We start from the raw sequence: 23,151 nt of genomic DNA on the forward strand, positions 1-23,151 counted from the left end.
CGCAGCATATTTACCATTTCAATGCACACGCGAGCTCAAAAATTATTTTAAAGGTGATTTACAAAAACTCACCAGAAATCGTTCGAAATTTTTCATAATCGGCGATTTTAACGCTAAACATCGTTCATGGAATAATTCTCAAAGTAATTCCAATGGCAAAATTTTATTCAATGATTGTTCTTCAGGATACTATTCTATTTTGTCTCCGAATAGTCCTACATGCTTTTCTTCTGTAAGAAACCCTTCAACAATTGATTTGGTGCTGACAGATCAAAGTCATGTATGTAGTGATTTGATCACACATGCTGACTTTGATTCCGACCATCTTCCAATAACTTTTTCTTTATCACATGAATCAGTTTTAAACCCTATGAGCTCTGTTTTTAATTATAACAAAGCTAATTGGGAAAGAAACAAAAATTATATTGAGAGAAATTTCAATAATGAGCTTGATTTGCAAAACGAAGTGAATATTGATTCCGCTTTGGAAGCATTAAAATGTGCAATTGTTGATGCCAGGAATTATTCTGTTCCAAAGGCTCAAGTGAAATTTGATTCACCAATAATTGACGAAAATCTTCAACTTCTAATTCGTTTGAAAAATGTCCGCAGACGTCAATATCAACGTTCTCGTGACCCTGTTTTTAAAACTATTTATAAAGATTTACAGAAAGAGATTAAACATAGATTTACTCTTCTGAGAAATCAAAATTTTGAGACTAAAGTTGAAAAATTGAAACCATATTCAAAACCATTTTGGAAGCTGTCGAAGATTCTTAAGAAACCTTCAAAGCCTATTCTAGTTTTAAAAGATGGTGAACGTTTTCTTGTATCCAATGAACAAAAGGCTCAAAGACTTGCTCAGCAGTTTGAGAGTGTTCATAACTCAAATTTGAATTTTGTGAGTCCAATTGAAAATGAAGTCACACGTCAATTTGATTTAATTTCTTCCCAGAATTTTTTACCTGCAGAAATAATTGAAACTAACTTGAATGAGATTAAATCAATTATTAAAAATTTCAAAAATATGAAAGCACCTGGTGACGACGGAATCTTTAATATACTAATCAAACATCTCCCTGAGAGCACAATGGATTTTTTAGTGAAAATTTTCAATTGCTGCTTCAAAATTGCATATTTTCCCAAATTATGGAAAAATGCAAAAATTACTCCCATTTTAAAACCGGATAAGAACCCAGCTGAAGTTTCAAGTTATCGACCAATCAGTTTGCTTTCTTCAATAAGTAAACTGTTTGAGAGAATTATTCTTAACAGAATGATGTCACACATCAACGAAAATTCAATTTTTGCAAATGAACAGTTTGGATTTCGCCATGGGCATTCCACAACTCATCAATTGCTCAGAGTTACTAATATGATACGAGCTAACAAATCTGAAGGTTATTCCACTGGAGCTGCTCTTTTAGACATAGAAAAAGCATTCGACAGTGTTTGGCATAAAGGTTTGATTGCGAAATTGCAAACTTTTAATTTTCCAATTTTCCTAATCAAAATTTTAAAAAATTATCTTACTGATCGAACTCTGCAGGTTGTCTATCAGAATTCAAAATCTGATAGATTTCCTGTCAGAGCAGGTGTGCCTCAAGGTTCAGTCTTGGGTCCAGTCCTGTACAACATATTCACTTCAGATCTTCCTGATTTGCCTCCAGGATGCACAAAGTCATTGTTCTTCGATGACACAAGCATTTCCGTAAAAGGAAAAAGTCTTCGTGTCATATGCAGTCGATTGCAGAAAAGTTTAGATATTTTTTCTTCCTACTTGCAAAAGTGGAAAATCTCTCCCAATGCTTCCAAAACTCAAATGATAATTTTTCCGCATAAGCCTAGGGCTTCTTTCCTCAAGCCAAACAATAATCACGTTGTCAAGATGAATGGGGTTATTTTAAGTTGGTCCGACAAGGTTAAGTACTTAGGACTAATTTATGATAAAAAACTTATTTTCAAAGAGCACATTGAGAGTATACAAGCCAAGTGCATCAAATATACGAGATGTTTATATCCTCTCATTAACAGGAATTCTAAACTTTGTTTAAAGAACAAACTTTTGATTTACAAACAAATTTTTAGACCAGCAATGCTTTATGCTGTACCGATCTGGTCAAGTTGCTGTTCAACAAGGAAGAAAACGCTCCAAAGGATTCAGAATAAAATTCTGAAAATGATTTTGAAGCGTCCTCCTTGGTTTGGTACACTCGAATTACATAGACTTACTGGTGTTGAACCATTAGAAGCTATGTCAAATAAAATTATTAACATTCTGTGCCGAACACGCATCAGTACTGGACGTGTTTGGTGATCGGTCCGATAGAGTATAAAACAAAAGACGTGTGAACAAGTGTTGGCATTGTTTGCCTGGTCGAGTGAAATAAATCCGGGTTCAAGGTCGTTCCTTTGTGCAACTGTTTCGCATCGTGACTGCCAGCTGGTGCGTAAGCCGATTTGGCTGCTGGCTGGATTGTGCTACAGCAGTGGACGAGACACAAACGAGGAAAAAGAAGAAGCCATCAGTGTCAGCGAGTCGTATCGCTGTGTGGAGTGATCTCACACCTGGCTCGCTGCTGGTGGCTGTTTGGTGCTGCTGTATTGGTGCTGCTGGCTGTAACGGCTGCTACTTCGAACGATCGGACAACCAACCTTACTGGAAGGGAGAAATAAAAAGGTACGTGTTCTTGTCAGCGCTAGTGCGCTAAACATAGCGCGATGGATGTAGATCCCTCGCCTCCCGCGCCACCATCCCCGAACCCCTCTGACCCTGACCCTTCTGTTACCCCCTCCCCTGTTCATTCTTCAGTCCCCCCTCGCCCCAGGCTTTACCCAGACGGAGCCCAGGGCAGCTATACTGTTTATTTTCGGCCAAAGGCAGGACCGAAATCGAAAAAGTTGAACCTCTTGCAGATTTCTAAAGACCTGACGAAGGAGTACAAGGGCGTGACCGAAATTTCCAAGGTCCGGCCTAACAAGCTCCGTGTCGTGGTCGGTAACCTGAAAGAGGCCAACGATATAGCTTGCTCTGAGCTCTTCACACGCGAGTATCGCGTTTACATACCCGCACGAGACGTGGAGATCGACGGTGTCATAACCGATTCGAGTCTGTCCGTCGAGTGTATACTGCAAAGTGCCAAAGGGTGCTTTAAGAACAAAACGTGTCCCGAAGTAAAGGTGCTCGACTGCAAGCAATTGCGGTCAGCATCGATCATCGGTGGCAAAACAGTATACACTCCGTCAGACTCGTTTCGAGTTACGTTCGCCGGGTCTGCACTACCAAGCCACGTCTCGATCCACCGGGTTCGTCTCCCTGTGAGGCTCTACGTGCCCCGCGTCATGAACTGCCTGAATTGCAAGCAGTTAGGCCATACAGCCGCCTACTGCTGCAATAAGGCACGTTGTGGCAAGTGTGGGGAGTCTCATGCGGAAGATTCTTGCAGTGTTAACGCTGAAAAGTGTATTCACTGCGGAGAAAATCTGCATGAGCTCTCGACATGTGCGGTGTACATGCAGCGCAGGGATAAAATAAAACAGTCTCTCAAAGAGCGTTCAAAGCGTTCCTACGCTGACATGCTGAAGAAGACCGTTACCACTTCTCCCGTTACTTCGAACCCCTTCGATCTGTTGCCCTCTGAAGAAACCGATTCTGACGATTCACCAGCGGGAGCATCTTACGCCAATCCTGGGGAGTCTAGAAAGAGGAAAAGTGTTTCCTCTCCTAAACTTCCCAGAAAAGGTCCTAAGATTTCTCAAAGTGAAATGAAGGTTACAAACAAACCAAACAGTGCTGCGGAAAAACCGAAGCAAACTCCTCCTGGGCTGGCAAATTTAAAGTCCCAGAAGGAGTTCCCAGCACTGCCAGGAACATCTAAAACCCCAGTTGCTCCTTTTACACTCCCAGTTGATGAAACAAACTCTGGATTAGTGAAATTTTCTGACATTGTGGACTGGATTTTTGAAACTTTCAATGTACCCGATCCAATTAAAATTTTTCTTACAGCATTCCTCCCAACAGTTAGATCATTTTTGAAGCAGTTGACTGCCCAATGGCCTCTCCTTGCAGCGATTGTATCCTTCGATGCCTAATTCAACTGCGTATATGAAGGATTCTATCTCTGTCTTACAGTGGAATTGTAGAAGTATTTTACCAAAAATTGATTCGTTTAAAGTTTTGATAAATAAAAACAAATGCGATGCATTTTCCCTTTGTGAAACTTGGCTTACTTCAAATATTGATCTCAACTTCCATGATTTTAATATTATTCGCCTTGATCGAGACACCCCATATGGAGGAGTACTTTTAGGGATTAAAAAGTGCTATTCTTTCTATCGTATTAACCTCCCCTCGATTCCAGGCATCGAAGTTGTCGCATGTCAAATGACAATACAAGGTAAAGAGCTTTGTATTGCCTCAATATATATTCCCCCCAGAGCACAGGTTGGGCAACGGCTGCTCTTTGATTTAATAGAACTTCTTCCCTCGCCACGTTTGATTTTGGGAGACTTCAACTCTCATGGCGTGGCTTGGGGTTCCCCATACAATGATAACCGCTCCTCTTTAATCTATAACCTTTGCGATGACTTCGACATGACTATTTTAAACAACGGTGAAATGACACGTATCCCGAAACCTCCAGCGCGCCCAAGCGCTTTGGATCTATCCTTATGTTCGACGTCGCTACGGTTGGATTGCACATGGAAGGTAATCCTCGATCCTCACGGTAGCGACCATCTGCCTATTCTTATTTCAATTACTAACGGGTCAACTCGCATGCGACCAATTGACATTCCGTATGACCTCACACGAAATGTCGATTGGAAGTTATACGAGGAAATGATTTCAAAAGCGGTCGAGTCGATTCAACATCATTCACCACTTGAAGAATACAACCTCCTCGCGGGCTTGATTCTCGACGCCGCGTTGCAAGCCCAAACGAAGAAATATCCCGGCGTAACGATCAAAGAACGGCCTCCCACTCCGTGGTGGGACCAAGAGTGCTCCGATGTCTACACGCAAAGATCCGACGCGTTTAAGGCCTACCAGACGGGAGGTATACCTGGCGACTATTTACGGTATTCGGAGCTTGATACCAAGCTTAAAAGCTTGGCTAAAGCAAAGAAACGTGGATATTGGCGTCGGTTCGTGAACGAGACGTCGAGGGAGACATCGATGAGCACTCTTTGGAACACAGCCCGAAGAATGCGGAATCGCGTAACGGTCAACGAAAGCGAGGAGTCTTCAAGTAGGTGGATATTTGATTTTGCCACGAAAGTATGTCCGGACTCTGTTCCTGAGCAAAATATTGTTCGCGATGCGTCTCCGGGCCACGACGCGATAGAATCACCTTTTACGATGGCAGAACTTTCAGTTGCCCTCCTGTCCTGTAACAATAACGCGCCTGGATTAGATAGAATCAAATTCAACTTGTTGAAGAATCTACCCGGCAATGCCAAGAGGCGCTTGTTGAACTTGTTCAATAAGTTCCTGGAGCAAAACATTGTACCGCAGGATTGGAGGCAAGTGAAGGTGATCGCCATCCAAAAACCAGGGAAACCAGCTTCTAATCACAACTCTTATAGGCCGATTGCAATGCTATCCTGTATCCGGAAATTGATGGAAAAAATGATACTCCGTCGTTTAGACCACTGGGTCGAATCAAATGGTCTACTATCAGAAACTCAATTTGGCTTCCGCCGTGCCAAAGGGACGAATGATTGTCTTGCGTTGCTTTCAACAGATATTCAGCTGGCGTATGCTCGTAAAGAACAAATGGCGTCTGCGTTCTTGGACATTAAGGGGGCTTTTGATTCCGTTTCTATTGACATTCTTTCGGGTAAACTTCACCGACAAGGATTTTCTCCAATTTTGAACAATTTTTTGCACAACTTGTTGTCCGAAAAGCACATGCATTTTACGCATGGCGATTTGGCAACTTTTCGCATTAGCTACATGGGTCTTCCCCAGGGCTCATGTTTAAGCCCCCTTCTTTACAACTTTTATGTAAATGACATCGACGAATGTCTGGCAAATTCATGCACGATAAGACAACTTGCAGACGACAGTGTAATCTCTGTTACAGGAGCCAAAGCTGCCGATTTGCAAGGACCATTGCAAGATACCTTGGACAATTTGTCTGCTTGGGCTTTACAGCTAGGTATCGAATTCTCTCCGGAGAAGACTGAGATAGTAGTTTTTTCTAGGAAGCATGAACCTGCTCAGCTTCAAACACAATTAATGGGTAAAACGATTTCTCAGGTTTTGGTACACAAATATCTTGGTGTCTGGTTCGACTCTAAAGGCACCTGGGGTTGTCACGTGAGGTATCTGATGAAAAAATGTCAACAAAGAGTGAATTTTCTTCGTACAATAACCGGACAATGGTGGGGAGCCCATCCAGGAGACCTTATAAGGCTTTACCAAACAACGATATTGTCTGTTATTGAATACGGGTGTTTCTGCTTCCGCTCCGCAGCAAACACACATTTGATCAAACTGGAGCGAATACAATATCGTTGTTTGCGTATCGCCTTAGGTTGCATGCAGTCGACCCATACGATGAGTTTGGAGGTTTTAGCTGGAGTACTACCATTGAAAAACCGCTTCTGGAGCCTGTCTTCTCGTATTCTAATCAAATGTGAAGTCTTGAACCGTCCCGTGATTGAAAATTTTGAAAGGTTAATCGAACTTAATTCTCAAACCCGTTTTATGACATTGTATTTCAATCACATGTCCCAAAATATTAACCCTTCTTCGAATATTCCAAATCGTGTCGACTTATCAAATACTTCTGATTCTACTGTGTTTTTCGATACATCCATGATAGAAGAAACTCGTGGAATCCCGGATCATTTACGCGTGCAGCAGATCCCTAAAATTTTTTCCAATAAATATCGAAACATCAATTGCGACAATATGTACTACACTGACGGATCACTTCTTGATGGGTCCACTGGCTTCGGTATCTTCAATAACAATTTAACCGTCTCCCATAAGCTCGATAATCCTGCTTCTGTTTACGTCGCAGAATTAGCTGCAATTCAGTACACCCTAGGGATTATCGAAAAAATGCCCACGGACCATTATTTCATCTTTACGGACAGTCTCAGTTCCATTGAGGCTCTCCGATCGATGAAAGATGTTAAGCACTCTCCGTATTTCCTGGGGAAAATACGGGAACATCTGAGTGCTTTATCCGAAAAATCTACTCAGATTACCTTAGCGTGGGTCCCTTCTCACTGCTCGATACCGGGTAATGAGAAAGCGGACTCTTTGGCTAAGGTGGGCGCAACAAACGGTGATATTTATGAAAGACCAATTGCCTTTAATGAATTTTTCGCACTTGTACGTCAGAATACGATCATCAGTTGGCAAAATGCTTGGACCAGAGGGGAACTGGGAAGGTGGTTACATTCCATAATCCCCAAAGTATCGACGAACCCGTGGTTCAAGGGGTTGGATGTAGGTCGGGATTTCATTTGCGTGATGTCCCGGCTTATGTCCAATCACTATAGATTTGACGCGCTCCTCCGTCGTGTTGGGCTCGGGGAAAGTGGTATCTGTGCCTGTGGTGAAGGTTATCACGACATAGAGCATGTGGTTTGGTCATGCCCTGTACACCGTGACGCCAGGTCTAAATTGATAGCTTCCCTGCAGGCCGAGGGTAGACAGCCGGCTGTTCCTGTTCGTGATGTCTTGGCGAGCCGTGACCTATCCTACATGTCCCTTATATACGTTTTCCTGAAATCCATCCACGCCCCAGTCTAGTCCCGTTCCCCTCCGTCTACACCCAACAAAACGACAAGAACACGTTTGAACCTTAAGCACAAAACCAGCAACCAGACCCCGCACAACAGAACCAGGACCCAAGGACTACGAGCCTCTGTCCCAACTCAAGACATCGTGGCTCAGCAGAACGAATCCATACATGCCATTCGACGATTATCAGACGACCATTGAACAACAAAACACTGATTGGAAATCCCATGCTAGTTTTAAGTTAGACTTAATTTCAGCTCGTAGTCGGCAGCGAGGATAAAAAATTTGCTTTAGTTTTTAAGTCATCAGATATAATTGGCGCCGTTAAACATTAAATTGTATTTGTGCCGTGTCAAATAAATGTTATGTGAAGAAAAAAAAAAAAAAAAAAATTATTAACAATTTTCGACAAAAATCGTTGCAATCCTCAATTGCTACGATAAGCTCTCTTTATAGCCAATAAGTTAGCAATTAAGTTAGTTGTAAGTTTACTTCCCCTTTTCTGACAAATAGGTTTAAATCCCTACGAATGATAAGTCCTAATTGCGAAAGCAAACAAATCCTAACAATTAAAATTACAAATTTCTAACAGTGTTGAGAAGTCACCATTTGTGATTGGACACACATACTCATTATTTACTAATATTTATCATAAATACTTAAGCTACTAACAAATCCCCCCTTTAAAAAAAAAAAAAAAAAAAAGAAATATTTATTTTATGTTCGTAAATCGCAAAATTTCAGTATTTTTTGTGTGATTCGATTATCCGCAAAACTCGACTATCCGAAATGAATTTTTTTTTTGATGTTCCGGATAATCGAGTCCAACCTGTATTTCCGGAATAGAAGTGATGTACAAAGACCAAAATTCGAGGATGTTGTCATTCCGATAGAACTAATCATTTCAAATGATATAAACAAATCGAAAGGAATCAATGAATTTGAAATGTTTAAAATTATTAAATTGAACACTAAAATAGGCGAGACGAGTTTGCCGGGTCAGCTAGTGTCCTTTAAAATCGGCCTGGATCCGGACTTGAAGAACGTCGCTTTGGATCCTGCCTCGTGGCCTACTGGGTTGCTCTTTCGTGAGTTTGTCGACACCCTAAAAAACTAATATGCGATGCCGACTACACTGCACACTGGGCCAGAAATGGAATCTAGCCGAACGAAATTAATAGCGCTCTCAGGGTTTAACCAATCGCTTTCCGATCTTTTACAAAGTTTCTTGTTATGGTTAGGGCGTCATTTTGGATGTTCGAATTGGTTCGGAATTTAACAGCAAAGGTGGCGTTGCGATGCCAACTTCTTTTCCTTACACGCTAGAGCTTTGCGATATTCGACAAAGTTATAGCTCTCAAAATTTCATGAAACTTTACAGAATATGCAAAATTTCTTACTCTTCAAGTTTCAGAAATCTACGAGTTTTTATAAATTTTGTCTGAATTTCACGTTTCATTGTGATAATTTTATGAATTCACTCAAAATAATTTCTTACAATTTTTTTCTCGGTGGAAATTTGAAAATTACGCCGTTTTCTTCCGAGTACAGAAGTTTCTGAAGTACTTAAGTGAAAATAATACACAAAATTTGAAAAAAATACATAATTTTGTGAAGAAGATATCTCAGCGGGTAGCAAGTATTAGCAAACCATGATTTTTTCTAAAAATTGTTCATCAAAATATCTTTATTTTCTGAAAATTTGAAAGAAGTGTTTTTGTGATATTTCAGTTTGAATATAACCATAGGTTTCATGTAAAAATACAATTGCTATGTATTTATTGCATGGAATACACGGTTCAGTACTCTGATACTCTATTCAACCTATGTGCAGTCTTCAGCAAAGTTTCTCAGTGTAATAAGAACTTCTACTTGACGCTCAGTTTAGTTCGCGATTTGGCCGCAGAGATGGCGCTCCGACACCAACTTTTTATTCTTACACGCTAGAGCTTTGCAGTTTTCGACAAAGTTTTAAATTAGAAAATTTTATGTAACTTTGCAAAAGAAACAAAATTCCTATCACTTAATTTTTTTTGGAAATTTACGAGTTGCTTGAGTTTCACGTTTTGCCTTTCTCCTAGAAAGGTATAGCAATCACTGAAAAAATCAAAGGTATAAAAGTGCTCCAAAGGGTCGAATCTCGTATATCAATCGACTTTGTTCGACGAGCTGAGCATTTTCTGTATGTGTGTGTGTATGTGTGTGTATGTATGTGACGGTCTCCCAATCTCACTCGATTTTCTCAGAGATGGCTGGACCGGTTCTCATGAAACTAATTGCAAATGAAAGGTCTAGTTGCTCCATAAGACCCTATTGAATTTTATTGTAATCGGATTTTTAGTTTCGAGGTTATGTATCAAAATGTGAAAATCACAAAACTTCATTATCTCAGAAACTACAAAACCGATTTGAACAAAATTGGTATCAAAAGAACGGGCTTGTTTTTTGGACCATTTGTGAAATAATTTTATAATGATTGAACATGTAGTTCAAAAGTTATGCAAAGAAACGTGTTTCAAACACTGTTTTAACTCACTCACTTTTCTCAGAGATGGCAGGACCGATTTTCACAAAATTAGTGTCATATGGAAGGCCTTGTTGCCTTATTGAATTTTATTGTTATTGGACTTTAACTTTGTCCGTTATGTATAATAATGTGAAATCAGGCTATGACAAGAAACATGTTTCTAAGACTGTTTGAACTCACCCACTTTTCTCAGAGATGGATGGACCGATTTTCATAAAATAAGTTGCGATAGAAAGGTCTAGTTGCCTGATAAAACCTAATTGAATTTTATTATAATCGGACTGTAACTTTGTCTGTTATGTATCAAAATGTAAAAGTTATGAAACTCAATTATCTCAGCAACTACACAACCGATTTGAACAAAATAGGTATCAAATGAACGGGCTGTCTTTAAAACCCCTAAATAACGAATTTAATGATGATTGACATGTGGTTTGAAGGTTATGAAAAGAAACGTGTTCAGAAAACTTTATCAAATTTACTCGTTTTGCCAAAGATGGCATCACTGATTTCAACAATCTTAGTTTTAAATTGAAGGTTTATCTGCTTCATTGGTACCGATTTAATTTGATTATAACACTGGTTGACAAAATCGAAAAAAATGCTGCTCTTAAGCTTATAATAGTTGCCCTAGAAAGAAAAAAATTCACAGGAAAAGGTATAATTTTTTCATTTTTTTTAGTTTGACCTTCGGGGCAACACATGTGTTGACCAGTGTAATCGGACTTTTATTTTATCCATTATGTGTTAAATTGTAAAAATATTGAAAATCTCTTCTTTCAAAGATTACACGACTTATTTAAAGAAAACAGGTGTCGCAAATTCGGATTTCAAAATGAAGTATGAAGTTGATTCCTGGTCTCTGAGCATCATCCCGGGTACTGAAAAACTCACATTGGGTAATTTTTGTCCCTTTTAGACTGGTAGGAACCGAAAGCTACTGTCTAGAAATTTAAAATGGCGACTGAAGATGATTTCTGGCCTCAGGGTATCATACCGCTTGCCCAAATCGTATTGGATGACATTTGTCACTTTAGGCTGTTGATCGGGAACTGTCGCCATCTTCGCCATAGAAATATCCAGATTAGGCAGTTCGGCAATTTTATGATGGATTTTATGATTTTATGATTATCAGGCAACCAGAAATGGTCATCTGGATTGAAAATTGGGTTTTAGGTCGGATTCTGGCCGCTGGGTATAATCTAGGTTTCAAAAACCCATATTGATTGAGAAACGATCAGTAATATCAACTGCGTTAAAGAATTTCAATTTCACTGATAAGATCATTCAAATTAATGTATAAGGAACAACATTTAATTATACATTATTTGAAACCTACTGACTATCGTTGACATAAAGAATCTGAATATTTATACGCAGTATATGAGTACAAATCGATTATATCACAATCAAAAACAAAATCGCATCATATAGTTGTAGGAATTTAATGTTATTTGCATGTATATGTGTTAATTTATATTCATATCAACGGGTCGTGCAACACTGGCACAACTCAAAAAACATAGTTTCGATAAAAACGCGTTTGAAAATTTGCGTCGAAATTTTATTTTTCGATTTTCAAGAAAACTTTGAAGTTTAAGATTACCAATCCTTATTTAACACCTTTAGGTCTATTAGGCTTATATTACGTGCTCACTTTGTCCAAGTTAAAACCTTATTATTACTAATTTTATGGAGAAATTTCGATTTGTGCAGCAAAGGCACTCCCCAGTAACAATATTAGTTTTATCAAAGTTTTATAGTGCTCAATACAGCCGAAACAGCGCTATGAAACTTTGATAAAACCTTTTTTGTTACTTGGGCTTCTACTCATAACTCTGGAATTTTTGTGATTTTCGAAATGGGATTTCGTGTGATGAAACTTAACAGTATTTGGCATCGTTTGCCTTACAAAACTCAAAAATGCAAAATTTTGAGTTGTGCCAGTGTTGCACGAAGCCGATGATATATTAAATTTTAAATGTTTGGTATAGTTGTGCTGTTTTTTTTTTTTATTCTCGCTTATTTTCCGTCGGTCTAGTTCCGCCACTGTTGTGGCCAATCACCGGCGCCCAGGGAGGCGACTCCACACCCAGGACCCTAACTCACGACCCGTTTATTAACGGACCGGCGCCAACGGCTTTACTTCCTCATGCGATGGAAGGCGTGATCCCAGAGATATTTCGCCTCAGAAAATCTCCCGGTGTCGGCTAGGATTGAATCTAGACCAGTTGGGTTGGTTGTAAGTAGGGTTTGCAATATTCCCGGAAATCGATTTCCCGGGAAACGGGAATGAAAAATCTCATTTCCCGGGAATTCCCGGGAACCGGGAAGGATTTTTTTTTTTTAGCAAAAATGAGATTTCAAATGAATTTTATCAGTAAAAGGGAACAAAAAATTGTTTACAATTTCATTCTAAATTCGCATGAAGAACAAAAAACAAATGAGATACGAAACATTTGAATATGAATTGAATAACATCAGAAATTCGTGATCGATTTTTGTAGCATATATTCGCAGATGAGGAGGATTAAGGGTCTTCCTGTCGTCGAACAATCGCTTCAGATCCGCTGACAATTTTCCTTTAAGCTCAAAAATGTTATTTATATGTCTTCTGTAAAACTTTGCTCAAGTCTGCTGAAACTAGAATACTTTCAAATCACCGATTGCAGCTCTTGCTACTTTCAATTGAAAACTGGTGTCCGATTCTTTCAGTTTGTTTAAGAGAAAACTAAGTGTTAGGCAGGCATTAGACAAAGAAAATATTTGCTTTATTTGGTACGGAATTTTTGGGCAAAATATTTTTTACACTACAGTAAACATTTACGATTTACTTGAGCGGTAGCAAACGTAATCGCTATTTTTTTATCAATAATATTTGCTATGTCATTGCGATTTTTATGAATCAACTGCGTCTCAAATCTAGTCTCAAATTGACAGAACAATATTTCAAACCCTTTTGGAGTTTATATCATCGTTGATTAGAGCGTAAGATTCCGAGGAAGAGTTTTGGTTAACTAACCCCCTTATTTCGTTATTCGATCCACAAACCGGAAAGAAACGATAGAATACTGAATAATCAGTTCAATACGACTTAAAATAAGTCAGTCTTAGAGCATATGAATGCCTAATAATTAACATGCAAAGATGATTTTTACGTTGAAATACTATACTGACTTTGTGTTTTATTAAATGATTTATTTCAGGTCGCATCAGTTTGACGTATTTAATTTTATTGCACTATTGCATAATAAATTATAATGAATCTTACAAAATTTTTCGCGGAACTCGGGAATCCCGGGATCACGGGAATCAATATTTCTGTTCCCGGGATCCGGGAATCCCGGGAAAAGCTATTTCCCGGGAAATGGTTCCCGGGATTGCAAACCCTAGTTGTGAGTGGATCACGCCACCTCACAACCATCGACCATAGTTGTGCTGTTGGCTACCAAAAATTTGTTGTTTAGAAAGAATGACAAATCCAGCAAAAATAATCAAGGTGTATTTTTTAAGTGTTGGAGTAAATCTGTTTTAACAAATTATAAGTTCGAAGGAGAAAGGCTGGGCCTCACCGCTAGGTGGATTAATTTGGGTTTTTTGTAATAGTTTTGTGATTCGAAATATTAAAATCACCATCTGCAATTGTTAGCCAAATGTAAAATGTTATTAAAAATGTTAAAATGATATTTCTAGTTGTATATTTCTATGTTATACGCTAAAGTTTTGTAGCTTAGAACGGTCTTTGGGATAGTTATAATTTATTCGAGCTCGCTCAAATACTTGACTTTCTCGAATAAATTTCAAATATTTGGGATGTTTTTATTCAAATGAAATAAATATACTTTTGCGAATGCAATTAGAATAAGGATTTATTCATTTAGTAACACTCTACAAAGATTATGCTTTAACTGAGAAAAGTCAATTTCCAGTTGATGTTCAAAGTCTTTTTTTTTTATGATTATAATTGATGATTGATGATTGTCGTGAGTTACAAAGATTGCTGGATATTTTTATAAGTTGGTGCCGCAGAAACTGGCTCATAGTCGGTATCGCGCAATGCCAAATCATGACATTCCATCGCATTGCGAATCCTGTCCTGTTCGACTATAAGATTGATGGTCACGTGATCGAAAGAGTGGATCAAGCAAATGACCTTGGTGTTTTGCTCGATGCCAAGCTCAACTTTAATCTGAGCCGCTCATCTATCATTTCTAAGGCAAACGGACAACTCGGCTTCATTAGTAAAATAGGACGTGATTTTAATGATCCGTACTGTTTGAAGGCTTTATACTGTTCACTCGTGAGACCAATATTGGAAAATGCATGTTTGATTTGGTCTCCTTATCAACATAGTTGGATTCTGAGGATTGAACGAGTACAAAAAAGATTTATCCGCTTAACATTGAGAAATCTTCCCTGGCGTGATCCCGCTAACCTACCACCGTATTCCGAGCGATGTCGCCTTATTGGCCTTGACACGCTTGAACGACGCAGGAGAATCCAGTATGTCGGATTTGTGGCCAAGTTATTGAATGGCGAAATTGATTCACCGAGAACCCTATCCTTGCTGAAGTTTCGCGCTCCGCAACGCTTACTAAGGTCCGCTGGATTGCTACAACCCAAAGTGCATCGCTCAATGTTCGGTTACAATGAACCTGTCACTGCATGTGTTCGAGCATTCACTTCAGTTGAATTCGGTGAAACTTCGAACAAATTCCTCCGAAAAGTGACTATGTCTGATATTTTTTAATTGACCACATAGAATAATATTAGGACCTATGTTTTATATGCTGACTCGGGGCAACCCAACGGTATATTTGTTGAATTTAATGTCAGTTCGTAATGTTTGTAGTTGCATTATTGACAAATTGTAAATGTGTAAAATTGTCAATGTATTCTTAACAAAAGATGATGGGGTTTTCATGCCTCCCTGAGGATGGCCTCAAAAGGCTTTTCCCCATCCACTAACTTTCATGGAAACCAATATGGTCAGATGAAAATATATAATAAATAAATAAATAAATAAACCGCGGCGGGTTCTAAGCGATGTTGTTCCAGAAGCGTATAAATGTTCCAGAAAGCAAACGGATTCGGGCCAAGTGAAGGAGTGGTGGTAATGAGGAGCCTGAGAGAATAAACCCGTGCTAACTATACCAAGTCCTTTTTATAATCAGAAATGGCCAAATACAAATATTTTCCGAGCCAAAACGGTTCGTTTGATCGGTGTAACGTCTCCGGCAAAGCTGTAGATAATCATTTAGTCTTTTCAAAAAAAAAATACACTTCAGAAAAATATGTATTTTTAGAAAAAAGGAGAAAAATTAAAAATTAATTATCTACAATAAATCATTTTTAAAAAATCTACTTTTTTTCTCATGAAAACTACAAAAGCTCACCTTAAAAATGGAAACTATCCGATAATGAAGAAATCAGTAGAAAAGATTATGATTTTTTGAAAAAAAAACCTAAATTAATGTACCTAGCGGTCAGACCCAGCCTTTCCCATTCAAACTTTTATTTGTTAAAATAGATTAAGATGAACGCTTCAATTCAATAAATGTATATTCACTCTTTACATAGGTTCTAAAATATGTTGTAATCTATACATATAAACATGCAGTCCGGTCTGTCTGATCCGTATAGGCTCGAAAACTGCTGAACCGATCGACGTGAAAATTTGTTGTATGTAGGGGTTTTTGGTGCCGATAAAGGGTTTGAGACCCCTCTCTATTCTGGAAGGGAGGGGTCGCATACAAATAAAACATAAATTTTTGCACAAATCAAGAAACAAACCAAGCAAATGAAACTGAATTTGGCATGTGGATGTTTTAAGTGGTAACAAATATGATAATGGTAGTGCGGTGCGAGAATCATCCAACCGTGGCACTAACCAGATCGACTTTAGTGATCTTTCAGTTGAATCTATCACCCCCGCTCCCCCGCCAGTTAGGTGGCGGTTGTACTTGTCCGGATTTCAGCCGTCTATAACTGATGTAGATGTTAGAAAAATTGTTTCTCGCTACCTTGACCTTAATGCCGATACCACAGTAGACGTCGCTCGTTTGGTGTCAAAGGAAGCTGATACTGCGAACCTAACGTTTGTTTCATTCAAAGTTGGTTTGGATCCGTCACTCAAAGAACTTTCGCTAATGACATCTTCGTGGCCAGCTGGACTGTTGTTCCGTGAATTCATCGACATGTCAAAAAACAGATACGGCAGAGGCGTAAATTCACCCGTCACAGCATGAATGATTTTACTTCAATGCCCATTATTGCGGATGGTAGGAGCCCCTGGGTTACTGCCACGAATGATGTTTCGTTAGTTCAGTGGGATCGCAGAAACCCTCGGGTTTCTGCCAAAGGCGAGCATTCTTGTGATATGACAAATAATCCTGCACTTAATTGTCGTACGTTGCAGTTTGAACTTCTCTCCGACGAAGCATCTACTACCAGAACGCCCGCGGGCTACCTACAAAATTTGACGATCTATTCCTTGCATCAATCGATTGCGGCTTTGATGTCATCATCATAACGGAAACTGGCTTGAATGACAATATCAACTCCGTGCAGCTGTTTGATCCTGCGTACAATGTTTACCGTTGCGATCGTTCTCGCTGTAACAGTGAAAAGAATAGCTTTGGAGGAGTCTTGATCGCAGTCGCTGCAAAACATGTTAGTTCATCCATCACGACAAGGAATGGCTCGTCAATTGAGCAAGTATGCGTTGCAGCTACAATCCGAGGAAAGGAGTTTTCGCTATGTGCTGTTTATTTACCACCTGATAAGAGTCGTGATGTGGCAGTTTTTGAACAGCACGTTTTAACGGTTCGTGAAATTCGCAGAGGCGTAAATTCACCCGTCACAGCATGAATGATTTTACTTCAATGCCCATTATTGCGGATGGTAGGAGCCCCTGGGTTACTGCCACGAATGATGTTTCGTTAGTTCAGTGGGATCGCAGAAACCCTCGGGTTTCTGCCAAAGGCGAGCATTCTTGTGATATGACAAATAATCCTGCACTTAATTGTCGTACGTTGCAGTTTGAACTTCTCTCCGACGAAGCATCTACTACCAGAACGCCCGCGGGCTACCTACAAAATTTGACGATCTATTCCTTGCATCAATCGATTGCGGCTTTGATGTCATCATCATAACGGAAACTGGCTTGAATGACAATATCAACTCCGTGCAGCTGTTTGATCCTGCGTACAATGTTTACCGTTGCGATCGTTCTCGCTGTAACAGTGAAAAGAATAGCTTTGGAGGAGTCTTGATCGCAGTCGCTGCAAAACATGTTAGTTCATCCATCACGACAAGGAATGGCTCGTCAATTTAGCAAGTATGCGTTGCAGCTACAATCCGAGGAAAGAAGTTTTCGCTATGTGCTGTTTATTTACCACCTGATAAGAGTCGTGATGTGGCAGTTTTTGAACAGCACGTTTTAACGGTTTGTGAAATTTGCGACAAAGCATTGCCCAACGATACTGTGTTAGTATGCGACGATTATAATAAACCACGATTAAACTGGTCCTCAGACGATAGTCAGATCTTTTGCTGTAACTCCAGTAGTTTTACACCGGCAAGTTCCACGCTTATTGATGGAATGGACTTTCTGAACATGTGTCAATACAACTTGGTGCAAAACTTTCTTGGCAGAACGCTTGATTTGGTCTTCGCTAACTCAGCAAGCGTGTTAGTTGATGTTAATGAATCATCTGCACCGCTACTTCGTGTTGATCCCCACCACCCGCCTGTGGTTGTGTCCGTTTCTTTTCCTGCTGATTTTGCCTCTAGAAACTGATATACTTCCACGGATCCTGTTCTCAATTTTCGGAAAATCGACTTCGAGGTACTACTGGAATACTTGTTCAACTCTGATTGGACCACAATACTGTCTTCGTATGACGTGGATGATATGGCTGAAAGCTTTTGCAGGCATATTTCGGATTGGCTGTTACTTAACGTGCCTGTTCGTAGGCCCCCTCTGTCACCTGCTTGGAGTACAGCTGAGCTACGTAAGCTGAAACGAATGTGTAATACCAATCAACGACGACTCCGTCGATACCGCTCATCTGAATCGAAAAATGCTTTTCGTTCTTCTTGCGATGCTTATCGGAAATTGAACAGGAGCTTGTACAAGTCGTATGTGTTGAAAGTTCAATCAAATTTAAAGCGTAATCCCAAGTCCTTCTGGAATTTTGTTAACTCAAAAAGGAAATATTCTGCCATTCCACCGACAACATTTCTTGACGACGAAAAAACGAATTCTGATGCTGATACATGTGAACAGTTTGCTAAATTCTTCGCCTCTGTGTTTGCTCCGAACATCGCTTCTGATCACGAGGTTGAACAAGCTGTTGTTGATGTTCCTGCTGATATTATTAATTTAGACACGTTCGAGATCACGCAATCGATGATTACTGCTGCGACCAATAAGCTCAAAAATTCATTTTCTCCTGGACCTGATGGAATTCCAGCTGTTGTGTTTCGTCGATGTATTGCCGCATTAGTTTCCCCACTCTGCTCAATTTTTAATAGCTCATTCGAACAGCGTAAATTCCCGAAAATATGGAAACAATCATTTCTGGTTCCAGTGTTCAAAAGTGGAGATAAAAGTAATATCCGTAACCAAGGATGGAAAAACTCGTATCGCATAGCAATCATTCGGGTATCATTTCTGAACGTGCTATTTATAAGCTTTCAATCCTAGCAAACCATCACTATTAAAAGTTACATTTTCAAGCTTGCAAGAGACAACTTAGAGCAAAGAAATATATGGTAGCTTTCTTTGATGATTTTGTTTCAGTATTGCCTGCTTTAGGCGGAGCGAGCAACATATAGCGAGTGTTTCACGAAAGAATCGTAAACGATTGCACTCAAGCGATCGCAATGATTCTTTAAAATGTTGGTTCCTTGTAGGCGTAATTCGGCTACTCCACGTCGTCCTTTAACCGTGATATACCACGATGATTCTTGGTGATTTCAAGTATCAGATGCTAATGCACCATGCTACAATTTCCGTAAGCATTGGTGATACCTATTTGCTCCGGCAAGCAAACAATTGAACGCAATCTAACGTTCATTTGGATTCATAATTTTGTATCACTGGCGATAATATCTCAAAGCTTCTCGCGATAATGTTGAGTGCAAGTAAACTTGGATACAATAAATACTATCGTGTTTGAATCATTCAGTCTCCTTCTATGGTATTCGGAACTGTTAGAAGCGAAAAACAATCAGCAGCGTTTCTATGGAAAACTTGTAAGCGAGTGGAAATAGTTGAACGATAACTGATAAATCAAAGAACACATTTGCATGAAATATTGCTAGGGAGTGAACTTTTCCATGCTTGTCCGTAACTACCGTGGAATTACAAATCTCTCGGCAGCATCGAAATTATTTGAAATTATTGTCAATCGAAGTCTTCTAGCTGGAATGAAGTGCTATATCTCTACAGACCAGCATGGTTTTATGCCTGGACGATCGGTTACCACGAATTTATTGGAATTTACGCATACTTGTTTTACACAAATGGAAGCAAAATGCCAAGTGGACGTGGTTTATACGGATTTGAAGGCAGCATTTGACAGAATTGACCATCGTATACTATTGCGCAAAATTAACCTGCTTGGTGCCTCTGACAGCTTTGTTGCATGGCTTAGTTCATACCTGTGTGACCGATCACTTCGGGTGAAATTGGGAGCGTGCAACTCAACTCCGTTCGTCAACTTGAGTGGTGTACCTCAAAGAAGTAACTTGGGACCGCTGCTTTTTACAATATTTTTAAACGATGTTAGTATTTTACTTGGTGACGGATGTAAGCTTATATATGCGGATGACCTAAAACTATATTTCGCCGTGGAGTGCATAGAAGATTGTCACCGTTTGCAGCAGTTACTGGATATGTTTGTAGAATGGTGCCATCGTAATAAGCTGATTGTCAGCATCCCTAAATTCTCTGTAATGACATTTCATCGGAACTCGCAGCCTATAACGTTCAACTACCATATCGGTGGAGTCGTGCTCAACAGGGTTGAAGAGATGAATGACTTAGGTGTGACGATGGATAAGAAACTCTCTTCTGCTAGTCATCGATCGGCCGTCATTGCTAAGGCTAATCGTCAGCTGGGGTTTATAACCAAAATAGCCAAAGATTTTAATGATCCGTATTGCTTGAAAGCTCTGTATTGCTCTTTAGTGCGACCTATCTTAGAGAATGCTTCACTAGTTTGGCTTCCACATCTACTGACCTGGAGTTTACGAATTGAAAGAGTGCAAAAGAGATTTATCCGAATTGCTTTGAGAAATCTGCCTTGGCGTGACCCACTGAACTTGCCTCCATACTGTGATCGGTGCAAGCTAATCAATCTTAACACCCCAGCTCGACGATGGAAGATTTAGCAGGCAACATTTGTCGCTAAGCTCCTGAACAATGAAGTAGATTGCTCCAAACTACTATCTTTACTTGATTTTCGTGTTCCATCGCGTGCTTTAAGGACTTCTACTCTTCTCCAAACATGGTTCCATCGCACAGCGTTTGGATTTAATGCCCCTATGTCTTCGATGATACATTCATTTACTTCTGCTGAAGATTTATTCGAATTTGGTGAGCGTTCCAGTTGTTTCTCCAGTCTAGTAGCAAGATCTGCTTGTTTTACATTATGACGTTGACGATAGTGATATATTCATATTCATTAAGACTTTATGTTAGATGGATAAATAAACTAATAAATCAATAAATCAATAAATGTCCAAAATGGTTCGACACCCCTTCCTTTTCTGGAAGGGAGGGGTTCCATACAAATGAAACTCAAATTTCTGCACATCTCGAGAGCTAACCAACTAAATGGAATCAAATTTGGCAGGTGAATGTTTTTAGAGGTAACAAATACGTGCAGAACGGTTTGACCCCCCCTTCCTTTTCTATGAGAGAGGGGTCCCATACAAGTAAAACACAAATTTTGCACAGCTCAAGAACCAATCCAGAAAATACAGCCTAATTTGGTATATGAATGTTTTTAGAGGTAATAAATATGTCCATAATGGTTCGACGCCCCTCCCTCTTCTGGAGGCACATGTTTCTGCAAAAATTTCTGCACATCTCGCTAACTAATCAACTAAATGGAACCATATTTGGCAAATGAATGTTTTTAGTGGTAACAAATATGTTCCATAATCGACCTCAGGCAACATTTTGGATTGTAAGATGGCAACTTCCGGTTTCTGGAAAACAGCCAAAAATGGCCGATTTCTACTCAATATAATAATATCCGGATCTTAAATGATACACAAGGGCTGAAATCGACCGCAGATACCATTGTGAATTCTAAGATGGCGACTTTCGGTTTTTGAAAAACAGCTGAAAATGACCAAATACCACCCAATATGAGTGTTTCTTTAACCAGTATGACGCTCAAAATCCAGGAATTGTCTCCAAATGCCATTATGAACCCCAAAACGGCGACTTCCGGTTTCGGAAAAACAGCGCCAAACGACCAAATACCACCCAATATGGGTATTTCCAGAATCGTAATGATGCACTGGAGCCACAAATCGACTTCAGACAACATTTTTGAGGCAACTTCCGGTTTCTGGAAAACAGCCTAAAATGGACGATTCCCATTCAATATGAGTATCTCCGGAACCAGAAAGATGCACAGAAGCTAAAAATTGATCACAGACACAATCTTGAATTCTAAGATGGTGACTTCCGGTGTCTGGCCGGAAATGACCAAATACCATTTAATATGTATGTTTCCGGAACCAGAAATACGCCCAGATGACGGAAAGTGACCAAATACCACCCAATATGAGTATCTCCGGAGCCAGAATGTTGCAAGAAGCTAAAAATTGACCTCAGACACCATTATGCATTGTAGAATGGCAACTTCTGGTTTCTGGAAAACAGTCAAAAATGGCCGGTTTACGTCTAACATGAGTATCTCCGGATCCAGAATGATACACAGCAGCTGAAATCGACCACAGACCCCATTTTAGATTCTAGGTTGGCGACTTCCGGTTCTTGAGAAACAGCCGAAAATGATCGCATAACACTCAATATGGGTGTTTCTCTAACCAGAATGACGCTCAGAGGCCAGAAATTATCTTAAATACCATTTTGAAATCCAAGATGGCGACTTTGTGAAAAACAGCCTGAAATAACCAAATACCATCCAATATGAGTATCTCTGGAATCAAAAGAATGCAATGAGCTAACAATTGACCTCAGACGCCATTTTGAATTGTTAAATGGCAACTTCTAGGAAACAGTCGAAAATGACCGAATAATACTCAATATGGATATTTCCGTAATCGAGATGATGCATAGAAACCAAACATTGACCCTTGAAACCATTTTGCATTTAAAGACGACCACTTTTAGTTTCTGGAAAACAACCAAAATAACTAAATACCTCCCAATATGGGTATTTCCGGTGTCAGATTGATGCCAGAAAATCTGCTGAAAATGACCGAATACCACCAAAGATAACCTGAACAAGATACCTAACTTCCATATTTTTCATACATTTTGAACACGACCGATTTCCGACGGAAAATTGTCACTATGAGCAAAACCGGTTTATCGTGCATAGTCCGTCAACGATCGTTGAACTGTTCAAGATTGTATATGAAAAAGGTGTAGCAGTTTGGTCAGCTCAACGCTTAAGATAACATGCAGATTAATGATATTGTCATTTTTTGCGCTTAATATGGCAATAGATATTTTTCGCACTTCAAAGTACGAAAAGAAAAGTGTGAAATTGACTGTCAGAGTGGGGGTTTATATTGAGGGGTTATATTTATTTTCAGGTCCCATTCTACCAAAACATAAAGTTTGATATGTCGCTAGCCAGGTTACAGA

The 23,151-nt window shown here is 39.5% G+C and overlaps 1 protein-coding gene across 8 annotated transcripts in view; it reads left to right on the forward strand.

Moving 5' to 3' along the window:
* LOC129721825 (uncharacterized) overlaps positions 1 to 23,151 on the forward strand; it is a 669,416-nt gene that overhangs the window by 331,411 nt on the left and 314,854 nt on the right. The window contains exon 4 of one of the 8 annotated variants that reach the window (XM_055674851.1): positions 12,331 to 12,420. The exons of the other annotated variants lie outside the window; for them this stretch is intronic. Coding sequence (XP_055530826.1) covers positions 12,331 to 12,393 — 63 coding nt within the window. The 3' untranslated portion in view covers positions 12,394 to 12,420. Of the gene's footprint in view, positions 1 to 12,330; positions 12,421 to 23,151 lie in introns of those variants that run through there. 8 annotated transcript variants of the gene reach the window in all.

Source organism: Wyeomyia smithii, chromosome 2 (assembly GCF_029784165.1).
Source record: "Wyeomyia smithii strain HCP4-BCI-WySm-NY-G18 chromosome 2, ASM2978416v1, whole genome shotgun sequence".
Taxonomy (NCBI): Eukaryota; Metazoa; Arthropoda; class Insecta; order Diptera; family Culicidae; genus Wyeomyia; species Wyeomyia smithii.